The following is an 11931-nucleotide window of genomic DNA, read 5'->3' as shown; positions in this document are numbered from 1 at the left end:
ACGGGCGGTGGATGAGCGAGTGGCTTACAGTACTCCATTACGTAAAGTGCAACTGTATTACTGTTGATTGTGTACCTAAATAACCTCCACGATGTACCACCAACCGCAGGGAAGAGTCGATAGAAACGCGTTCTGACATAGTTCCCTCGACGTGTATCATTTCCCTGACGCCATAGCTGTCGGTTAGGAACAAATCGCCAAATGAAAACCCAAATTGGATCTCAGACCCAGAGAGGATGGTTAATTCAGGGAATGAAAAATCCATAAGGATTTCTGGTCTAAGATCAAGACCGTGGGATGAGATTAGGAATGCAGCAAACAAGAGGAAAACTCCACCTTGTTCCCATGAGCTTCATCCGAAGAGCAAAGCCAGGAAACAAAAACCAGATGCTGAAAGAGCTGCTAAGAGAGAGTTGTTACGTGGAGTCTCTAAAAATGTCTATAAACAGAAAAGGCCGAGTAGTATTTTCATGGAAAAGTCTGTTGTGCTGCCAGATTTCGAATTCCAGAGCCCAGTGTTTCGATATGAAGCACCAATCTCAAGTCCTTCCCCATCTTTTACTAAAAGAACATCTAAAGAGACAACATGCCAAGCAAGGAGATTCCCTGTAACCTTCATAAACTCAAGCTGCCTTATCTACATTTAAGAACTATGCATGTTAACTTTACCTGTTACTCTTCTTTGACCTTTGTCAGACACTTATTTTCAGGACTTCTCGGGGAAGACAAGAGATTATTACTTCGGAAGAGAATTTTCTGGCGATGACTTAGGTGATTCAGATATGTTGGCTTATTACAACAGTATGCCTCACATTTTTCGTTCCCTCTAGATCCTATTTGCTTCTTAACAAAATCCATATTTTGCTTATTTTATTGATCTTTGGATTCAGGTCTTGAAGAAAGAGAAGCTGCCTCAGCTAATCTTAAGGACAATGGTCATGTAGTGATAAGTCCTTCCTCTTTGATTTCGAAAGGTATACTGATCGTTTGTATGTCGTTGTTGTGGTGTTTTCAATACTGCACACTCATTTGTTTATTGAACTGAGCAGTGATCCATATTACTCCTTCCTCCCAGCATTCAGAGATGGATGAAGAGGAAGTCTTTGGAAGGTCTCTTATTGATATTACTAGTTTAACATCATCAAAATTATAGCTTCATTCCTGGCTTAAGCTGATTATTTTCCACATCTCAGGGCTGTTGCATTGTTCATTATGGCTTTTCAAAAGTTCGAGAAAAAACTGAAACTAGCAGCTGAGAAGAAATGCTCAGAAATTATAGCATCGGTCTCCGAGGAGATACATCTAGAGGTCGAGGATATCAACAGGTATATACAGATAGATATGATTCTGCAGGGGTTTAATATTCAGTCATAATGATCTTTACTATTTACGGTGCAGGGGAAAGAAGACGAGTTACCTCGCCAAAACTCAAGGAAAGACACCAAAAACTCTCTCATAGTTTCCACAAGCCTAAACTCACGTGACATTATCTCTCATTGACAGGATTAGGAGGACACCAAATACTCAAGCATCTAGAAGGAACCATCAAGACAAAGCTGGACAATGCCTCCAAAAGAATCGAGTATGTCAACAATGTAAGTAATGGTTTCTCTTAAATGGTTTCTCCTCCTAAGAAATCGGATTGTTTAATTAAGCATTTTTTTAATTGTTTCTTTGTTCAGTGTGCAAAAAGATTGAAGAGGGATTTGAAGAAGAGCGTTCGAGAGTATTTGATGGAAGACTAAATATGGGAAAACTTTTACAGGAAAAAAAAAACACCAAAAAGCCAAAACCAACAATAATTTGGTGTTGGCAGAATAAACGATTGGCATCATTTCTGCTTGGTTGTGATTTTTTTTTTCTTTTCTCTTGTTTGAAACAAATGAATATAGCATTTAGAAACACGAAACAAACAAAGACTAATGTTTGTTTGGTTCCTAAGTAAATGAAGTTTATGGTTTAAATAAAAGCAAGAAAAAACAAAACATATCAACTGAACATAGAGGATAGGTGTGTAACATAGAAAAAAAAAGTCCTAATTCCAGTTTGAAGCGGTCCATATCGCATATCTGCCCATGGTTCCTCCCCTTAGACTTAGAGTAGTGGGCTCATCGACTTCCAAGTAGTTTGCGAGCTTAGCAAGAGAAATGGAGGAGTAGACTTTCAGAAATGTCCGTGTCCGCACTCCCGACAACAGCTGCCGCTGCTTTACCTCATAAAGGAACATCTTCAACTGAAGCCTGTATGCATCTTGAGATAATCCAAGTTGGGAAAGTTAAATACACACAAGTCCTCGTAAATTTTGTTTTACAGTGTTATAAACTGGAGTACTAACCTGATTGTAATTGACAAGAGGTTCCTCGAAACTTGGTGCGGAAGGGGTGATAAACTTGGGGGATGCATAAGAGAAGAGCTCATCAAAAATACCAAAGGCCTCACCATACTTGTCTCGCAACTGAGAGCTGGCAGAATCGTCAACGAGTTTAGTTTGAGGGCAGAGGGAGAGGCAAAGAGCAAGTAATGCATACATCTGCTCATTCTTCTTGAGTAATTGCTCGTACTGAGGTGACTTTTGATGGTACTGGTTAGTCTTGAAAATGTAGAGGAGAATCTTGTTGAATTCACGAACAGAATCTAGATAGCGTCGCAACATAAGGTTGGCAAATCCATATTGATAGATGGTAGCGATATGGCATCCAATGACACTGGTGTAAAGACCTTGCTGAGTGATGTCAATGGGCTGCAACCATTTGAGAGCAGTGTGGTAGTCACCGAGGAGGCAGTGAACACGCAAGAGACCGACCATGCTGAAGTAACCGAGGACCTTCAAGACGTTACTTCCACCGCTGTAATCGTAGCCATCAGTGGCAGTGAACTGTTCAAGGCCATGCTTGTCATGCTCAAGTAAGTAACACATTTGGTTGATGAATAGAATCGAATGAAAATCATCATAGGGACCTTATCATGCTGTCTGAGCAATGCAATCTCCTGCTCTGTTTTGTTCTTGAGCTTTGCTCTGAACTGACAGAAACTTTGGAACTGGTAGACAAACTCATCCACCATATCCCACAACCACTGGTTCGGCAACTGCATATTCACTACGCCGTGCAACACCACCTAGAAGAAGCCACTTACCAATTCAAATTCAAAGAATTCAAATCCAAAGAATTCAACGAATCCAAAATCCAAATCAACACACATCAGACCTGAAAGAGGCTGCAATAGTTGTCATAAGAATCAATCCTCTGCTTCAACGTAGGAGATAACCTCGCATACAACCACATCTCACGGTATAGAAGACAGAACACATGGTCGTTGTCTACGTATGGAGCTATGGCTTCCACACTTGGCTATGGCGTCTCCTTGAACAGACGTTCCGATAAGGTCTCAAACATCTGATGGGTCTCGTACACGTTCTTCTCCCTAACGTGTCTATACATGTGTACAGCGAACCGGCATGAAATTTGACTATCTAAAGAATAAAGAATAAAAAAGACAGTCGATTCCCCTTTCTTCTTCTTCTGATTCCTGCAACTTGAAGTAGACGACCAAGCCTTCTTATTGAAATGAAACACGACCAAAACCCCTTGAAGTAGGGATGAATTCTTCAACTCCAGGTGGCTGAATCTGATCCAATGGTGTAGTTGAAGACATATGATGGATGATTAAGCCACTATGAACTAATGATGATACCCGGCCATCGATTACAGTACAAACATATGAAGAAAATAAAGCTGCATAACAGCATAAAGCATTATACCATTACCGCAAAAGTAAGGTCACTCTCAACAACATATCTGTCCATGTCCCTAGCTTCACTGACCTGGTTCTAATTATCTAGAATACGTGTAAGGTACAACCTAAAAGCATGTGAGCAGAAGCTTGCATAATCTAGAAGAACAAGATGCTGGCTATTTATATTTTTATTTACGAAAAGAAATAATTAAAAGGCATGAAAAGTGCAATAGCAGATAGGTAACTTAAGGACCCCAGACTTCTGACATAAATTTAGGTTGTAATTCACAAACAGACCTCAACATATGAGCTGTGAAATTCTATCATCTATTTCTATAAGGCATATTAAGCTTACCTTCACAAACACAAAATACTGACATTCTCTTCAGATGCGAATTAAAATGGTATCTCTACATACTCTGCACCGAGTTGCCGTTTATGTAAAAAAAGCTTCTACACATGTGTGCAAAACGCTCTTCAAACAAATAATTAAACAGAATTACCAACATTCAAGACTTGGCTTGTGCAAGCATATTTTTCAAGGTAAATAGAAGTAAAGATTATCACCTATTTACAAAGAAACCATTAAGGTGTATATCATATCAGCTTCAAAGAAAGTGATAGGTACGCAATATGCCAAGCTGTATATCATACTCTTGCCTGTTGAAACAAGCATCTTTGTTACAAACTGGAAGTGATTGATAGCTGTAGCTATTGTAGAGCATTTAAACACATTGCAGAAGATCAAGAACTCTCAATCTGAAATACCTTAGCTCCACTTGAGCCTTCTCAATTGCTGATCGGCGCGGAGATATTTTTACACCAATACCACCTCCACTATCAATAACTCCTCCCATGGGATCAACCTCAGCATTTACTAGAAGATATCCTGAAACGCTTCGATGCATCTACACCTTGGATGTCCCATCAATTTGAATTCTAAGTTAACTGAAAATTATATCAAGAAGCATTCAGTATTTACAGCATTTCGAATGATCATATATTCATATTACAAAATGTAGACCTACAAATAATAATGGTTAATGCATGCGCATGTATGTTCTCAGGATGTAAAAAAAAACAGAGAATATACAATTTCTGATGTTCCCACAGAAAGTCATGGGCAGTGCCATATGATAACAGATTATAGAGTAGCTTGGCAGATTCATGATATAAATGCTAAGAAATTTGTCAAGAATCAAACAAAAGTCAGTCATATGTTCGAGCCACTAAAGTCATACCAAAAAAATGTTCGAGCCACTAACCAAAGAACATCAAAGTGAAGATAACTCCCCAAAATATAGTATTTGATAGAAAATCTTTATACCTAACGCCTCTCCCATTCTGATCCTCGTTCTAATCAGATGTAGAGAAGCAACATAACCCATCAAGAGCTCAGAACTACTCATTCCAGCATAATGCTAGATGAAACTCTTAAGATACCCAAAACAATGTATTGTTGCCTCAAAGCAGAGAGGTTCTCGAAGCTTAATCCGACAGTAACAACGATTACTAGAAACCACAGTTAGAAATGGTCACCTTAAAGCTACTTAATGTCGTACCCACTAACTCTTCAATTAAGTAGTGCACATCTCGAAGCTAAACGAGCCGAAACAAAGAAACCCAAAGGCACCAAACGCTGCTTAGCTCCGAATTATTTATTAAGGAAGGAGATCCAATCTCAGCAAATTCGAAGAATGGAGAATTTGACCTAGCTGAGAAAAGTGACAACAAGAGTACTTCGGTTTCAGACAAGGAAACGACAAAAGAAGAATTGGGTATCTCAGCAAACAGGCCGAAGCCCAACAACATTAAAATGATCTGGAAGCCCAAAACAATTTCTCCACCAAAGCCCAGCGAGCCCAAAACGCTGCAACAGTCACCTGCAACACAACGAGAAAGCAAAGATAAGATTGTTGCCAAGAAAACCACAAGGAAACTGCCTAAAAGCAAAAGCATCTCCAGCTCTCCAAGTCAAGATATTATCTTGACTAACAGATTCAAATGTTTAGAAGATGAGGATCAAATGTTATCCTAATCCTCTTACTATATACTGTATATGAGGCTAATGTAATCGAAATAATTAAGAGAGAAATAAAGATGAAAACCTTTCAGTCTCTTTCACCTTTTACTGAAATCTCATTTCGTTTATGGTATCATTCCTTGACCCGATTTTAATTGATTAAAATCCGATAAGCTAGTCGAACAAAATAAGTCCCTTAAACAAAGGAGTTTTAATCAATTAAAATGAGTTAAATTGATCTGTATATTTTTTTGGCAGCGAAATAAAGTTCATGTATTGTTTTGGCAATTACTAAATAAATCAAAGTTTTTTCAAGAATTTTCCGTAAATAAATGTAAAACATTTGACGATTTGGTTAACGCTTTTAACGGTCGTTACGGTGAAGGTAATAATCAGAAAAGAAAAATAAATCGTGTTTTTTATTTCTAACCCAAATTAGTTTGTGTATTTTTTTGCCAACGAAAAAAATTCAGCTATTTTTTGGCAAATATTAAATAAATCGGATTATTTTTTGGGAATTTTTCCTCTTTACTCAAAACTTTTTGTATCTTTAAAACAGACATCTTGGTGATACAATATTTAAAAAAAAAAAACACACACACAGAAATGGAATTAAACAATCGAATAAGAAATGGGCCTAGACCGTCCGGCCCATATGTACAACAGCAAAAAACTCATGGAGTTGCGAGAACCGGCACGTTATTGGAGAACAGGAGCTTAAGACGACACGATGTGTTAATAAAAGTAGTCCCACATCGCTTAGATCCAAAATAACGACAGGCGAATGCAGAGTATAAATAGAGAAGCGGACGGCACGAGCAAATTACTTACCTGGACGGGGTCGAATCGCGATCAATAAGACGAGTGTCCTAGGCTAGTGACCGCATCGCACATACCGCAGGGGTTCTATGCTTAAGGTCTTTCCTTGAGGAAGAGCCTACGTCATTATTTGTGGCAGAAGGGGTTTGCGTTCGCGCAACCCCTACCATTCATCATTAGTTTCAATCTTTTTTGCTTTCGGTGAGAAACCTTTCTTGTTGGTGGGCGTATTAAGGTGAGAACTTCTGTAGTCATGACGTATACAATAATCCCACAACGAAAGTATTTTCATTATATGTGCACAAATAAGTCCCACATCGGAAGAATATATCAGTTTGATATGTTCTGTTTTGCTATAAATAAAGAAGCTCTCCTGCTTTTCTAGCTCATCCTTGCGCTTGGGGCAATGACGCGCCTAATGAGGTCTTAACCGAGGCACGTCTATTGCTGGTTGAAAACTATTTCCAAACCCCCTCCTAGGCCTAAGCTTGTCTTGGGCCTTCGAGAATTTATGGAAGAGTTGCCTTTAGGGTAAAGCTCTACAATTCTTAGTTCAATATTTGTTTTTAAGGTTGCATCCAAATTCGAAACGATGTTTACACGTAATTCGTTTGTTTTACTTGCTTACAGAACTAAACCGAAAATTAAAACCATGCGATCTTTTCTAAACCCAAACAGTTTCATCAAACTTTAATACAAAACACCATAAGTAAGAACAGAAAAGTTGGTGCAAATATATGATCAAATACATACATTTTTTTTTGTTTTTTTCTAAGACCTACAGTCTACAGACAATTCGAGTGTTCATTAGAGCAAATATGTGTTCATAAGTTAATAATACTCATTATCATGTCTCTCTTTTACATTATTCTGCTTATTCCCAATTCACTTGTTGCGATAACACAACAAAGCCGTTACATTTTCCAATCCTTGAATGATCTAATCGTAGGGAAGTTACTGGATTATTTCTCCTTTATAACCCGTCTTCAAGAATCATAGAGCTCAATATCCCTTGAACGAACTCGCACTTTTTCAACTTTTCTCTGTGATCCTCTACTGAAAGTCAGAGCCGTGCCTAGGATTTTTCGTGCCATAAGCGAAAAAAATAGTTTGATGTTTAAACATTTTACAATAAAATATTTACAAATTTTAAGCAAAATTATTAAAGACAAATATGTTGAAAATACGATTACAAAATATAATTCTTTTGTAATTAATCATAACGTGTAGTCTAATTATTTTGTCAGTTCCGGCTACATGTATTCTTTCTAATACTCAGCCCGAGTCCATGGACCATTTGTTCTTTGTCTGCAGCTTTGGTTCTAGCATTTGGAGACATTTCACTTCACGAGCTGGCTTGAATCCGCCCAATCATTATATGGGTTGTCTCCTCTGGTTACAAAATGCTTCAAGGAACAAAAACATCAAACTTATTGTTCAGCTCCTTCACCAAGATCCTCTTTAATTCATCTAGCGTGAGAGGAATCAGCGTATTCACTCCGCATCTCCTCGTTCTGCGCCGTCAATAATCAACGAAATTAAACTTATTATCCAAGCAAAACTTGATCCTCTTTCGCGTGCACAGCAAACTGTGCCTCCTGCTTTAACCATGCTTGCTACTTGGTTTTCTCTGTTTCAGTGATGGAGCCCCTGTTGTCTCTCTTTTTGGGTAGTCGTTTCTTGTCAGGAGAAAATGTGTTTCTTCCTAGTTGGGCATGTGGCCTTTTTTGGGCTTTTGTCTTGTATGTTTGGGCATGTGACCTGTTTGAACTTTTGCCTTGTATGTTTGGGCATGTGGCCTGTTTGGGCGTTTGCCTTATCTGTTTGTAGCTTTTTAATGGCAATTTAAAATAGAAAAAAATATATATATTTTTGTGATTAACCATGATTGATTGTTTAAATCCAATATAATGCATGTTACTGACAAGGAAAAAAATAGTTTTTGTGATTAATATAAAACTTCATATAAAAAACTGGAATAATATACAAATGTGGAATTTAATATATATTAATTTGTTAAGTATAAAAATTTAATTAATAAATAAGTTGGTTAAAATGAAAACAAAAGAATCAATCTGGTGTAAATCAAAATTTTGAAATTTTTTACCGGTGTTGATAGATATTTGTAAACATACTATCAGCGGTATTAGTACTCCTTGAATTTTAAAGATCTTATATATTTGTACGTTTCTTATAGTTTCCTAGTCTAGGACTGCATTATGCATATGGCTTCCTATATATTATACAAAACTATATATAAGAAGCCATTATGCATATGGCTTCCTATATATAGTTCCTAACTTATATAAATTTCTGTAAAGTTAATATATATTACGTATAACTTCAAGATAACACCTATGGTTTCCTATATATTATACAAAATTAAAGGCCGTAGGCCAGTGTTTCTTATTTTACTGGATAGGCACGAGCCTGCATATAGGGACAGATTGGTAAAGGCTGTTAGTTTTGGCTGTAAAGACTTTTAAGAACTTTGGCTGTAAAGACTTTGACTTTAAGAACTTTGGCTGTAGAAACTTTGCCTGTTAAAATCTGATTGGTAGAACAAAGCTGTAGAAGTCGTGACTGTTAGATTTTAGGATTATATATATTCATAATAAATATAAATAATGTTATAAATGAATTCATGTGACAATAATATTTTATTAATGATAAGAATTTAGAAAAATATAAAAATTCATAAATAAATGAATAGAAAAATATTCTCAATAAATAAACTAAATATGAATTATTCATTCATTTTTAATAACCAAACATTGCATTAAAAAGTGGATAAACTAAAAATCAAATTATTAATAATAAAATATTTATTTAAAACAAATTACAAAAGTTTAGAAATAAAATAATAAATAAATATTCTAAATGAACATTTATATAATGATGAAGCAATTTATGATGATCGTATGGATTGTGTGGGTGGTTATTTATTTATGATGAAGCAATTTATGAAATAATTGAATGGCCTATATGAAAGTATATGTTTTATTAAAAAATAGGGGCTTTTGCAAAAATGCCACTTTTTCAATGTCACTTTTAAAATACCCCCTTTTTAAAACCTTATAAAAAATGCTCTTAAAAATATAAGATTTACCCAAATATATATATAATATTATTAAAATATACACAAACTACATTTCTATGTATCTAAAATCTTATAAATACTTTATAAATACCTTATAAATGCATTTTAAATACCTTTAAAAACCTTTAAAATATCTTGTAAAACCTTTGAAAACCTTAAAAATCCTTTAAAATAACTTGTAAAACCTTTAAAAACACCTTATAAAACCTTATAAATATTTGGATCGAGTCTTCAAGTAGTAGTTACAATCTATAAGTATCTCATAAACCTAATAAAACTTTATAAAAATTTCAGATTTAAAAAGGGGCATTTTTGAAAATGGACATCTAAAAGGGGCATTTTTGAAAAGGGGCACACCAAAAGGGGTATTTTTAACAATTTCCCTAAAAAATACTATTCTACAAACTATTTTATACCAATATTAATGGTGCTATATGAAAAAAAAAATGATTATTATTGAAATGGATCTTAAAATAAAGATTGAAAAATGATAAAAAATTAATTTATCAAAAAATATTTGTGAAACAATATATGTAAACATGTAGAAAGATTCTAATTATTATGAGGAAAAGAAAAAGAAAGTTTTTAATTATTATTTATTGAAAAGCTTTATTATTTGTTTGAAAGGCTTTAGGAAATTGAACGTAAAAAGAAAAAGCGGGCAGTTAGACGACTTTAAAAGCTTAAAAAACAACTAAAGTCCTAAAATTGTGATTGATAAATATTTGGCTTTTAAAACTTTAAAAAAATGTAAAGCCCTTAAAACCTCTTCCAATCACCCCATAGTAGTGCAGACATGATCAGTCTCTGGCCAATGAGTATTGACGAAGCAGCACTGAAATTTCCAGGAAGATTCGTTGCTCGGAGTTTAGAAGTGCTATTCATCAACCACGCTAGAGTTAGTTATTTAGTTAATAAATTATAATTAAAGACACTTGTGTTTCTGACCAAAAAAAATTAATAAGACACTTGTGTTGTATCATATATTGATTCGTTATTTAATTGTTGTTTGGATCATTTCGTACAAACTAAAACAGCTTGTAATAATATAGAAGAATATTAACTTGATCCGGCTAAACCTCTACATGTATTTTAGGTTGTGAATGGTGACCAATACCGCACCCAAAACTTCACCGCAACAGTGTTGTAACAGTGTCAAAATATCTGCATATACATATGTATCTATGTATTTTCGTTACTATTTGAACCGCACCGCATTTCTCCCGCACCGCAAAACGCAGTTACCATTTTCTCCCGCACCGCAAAACGCAGCTAATCAGCTTCCTCTCATACTGGAAAAGTCGGATATATAGTGGAGAGATTAAATAATTTCAGTGTATCCATTTTTTGTTTTTGTAACTTAAAAGAGTTATACTAAAACTGGTTCTGGTCATGATTGGTAACATGTTGTGATATTGGGTATACCCATTAGCACTATTTTCAGTTTTTCTATATATCCAAGACGCCATTTTTGCGTTTTTTTTTTAATTTCATAAGATTAATCTGCATTTTTCGAAGATGGGGATAAAATTGCAAAAAAAAAATGATTTAAAAGATTTTTTTTTGCAGAAAATCCTTACTTTTTATCGCTTTTAGTTATTTTGATATATCATTTTTTTTTGCTGAAAAACACGTACCGTTCTATATCATCAATGAAATCTATTATTGGAGAGATCATATGAGATTAGGACATGCAAAAGTCTAGTCATTTCTATTAACCGCATGTGTTGCCACTTTAATTTAAATCCGATGGAATACATATTTGTGGGAACAAAATGAATGAAAGATCACCCATTTGTCAAAAGATCACATGCGACATAATCTTTTGCGTCATGGGTCTTTCTGGACAGCACCAAATACAACGCTTGGCTCTTGGGTTTGGAGAAAGCTTCTCAAACTTAGAAGTTAGAGCAGTTGTAGGTAATGGAGAACGGGTATCATTTTGGTATGATTGTTGGTTACCTCTTGGTCGAATTCTGGATTTAACTGGTCCAGGTGGTCCTCGGATTCTGGGAATCCCATTAAATGCAACGGTTAAGGATGCAGTTGGTCCTCTTGGCTGGAAACTGCGTCGGACAAGAGCGGTCCACCTTTACCCTCTCTTGGACTTAATTCGTGCTTCTCCTCTACCTTCGGTAACTCGGGGTGCTGATATTTTCCTTTGGCGTAATACTAAGGATACTTTTCATGAAGCCTTCTCCTCTCACAATACATGGGAACAAATACGGATTCACCACCAGCAAGTTCCATGGTG

At 35.6% G+C, this 11931-nt stretch overlaps 1 protein-coding gene and 1 pseudogene across 2 annotated transcripts; one reads left to right on the top strand and one right to left on the bottom strand.

Annotated features, from left to right (window-relative positions):
- Positions 1-6: 6 nt before the first annotated feature.
- Positions 7-1941, top strand: LOC110227603 (meiosis-specific protein ASY3-like). Of its 2 annotated transcripts, none has more exons than XM_021022287.1 (8): positions 7-608; positions 711-771; positions 891-974; positions 1050-1110; positions 1194-1325; positions 1399-1433; positions 1504-1595; positions 1683-1941. In XM_021022287.1, the coding sequence occupies exons 1-8, from the start codon at positions 237-239 to the stop codon at positions 1743-1745; spliced, it is 900 nt and encodes a 299-aa protein (XP_020877946.1). In that variant the 5' UTR covers positions 7-236; the 3' UTR covers positions 1746-1941. The 2 variants fall into 2 exon arrangements, with proteins under 2 accessions (XP_020877946.1, XP_020877945.1); XM_021022286.1 differs by having other exon boundaries at positions 711-801.
- On the bottom strand, positions 1914-5472 carry LOC9310394 (annotated as a pseudogene).
- Positions 5473-11931: the final 6459 nt, after the last annotated feature.

This window comes from Arabidopsis lyrata, assembly GCF_000004255.2.
Source record: "Arabidopsis lyrata subsp. lyrata unplaced genomic scaffold ARALYscaffold_6, whole genome shotgun sequence".
NCBI classification, from domain to species: domain Eukaryota; kingdom Viridiplantae; phylum Streptophyta; class Magnoliopsida; order Brassicales; family Brassicaceae; genus Arabidopsis; species Arabidopsis lyrata.
This window is presented reverse-complemented; position numbering and strand designations above follow the sequence as displayed.

What these genes read in the sequence shown, in the direction of transcription:
- LOC110227603 (XM_021022286.1), top strand. Translation starts at nt 237, where the DNA reads ATGGTTAATTCAGGGAATGAAAAATCCATAAGGATTTCTGGTCTAAGA. An exon ending in TTCCTCTTTGATTTCGAAAG is followed by an intron (nt 975 to 1,049) that starts GTATACTGATCG and finishes TGAACTGAGCAG; the next exon opens with TGATCCATATTACTCCTTCC. An exon ending in GAAGAGGAAGTCTTTGGAAG is followed by an intron (nt 1,111 to 1,193) that starts GTCTCTTATTGA and finishes TCCACATCTCAG; the next exon opens with GGCTGTTGCATTGTTCATTA.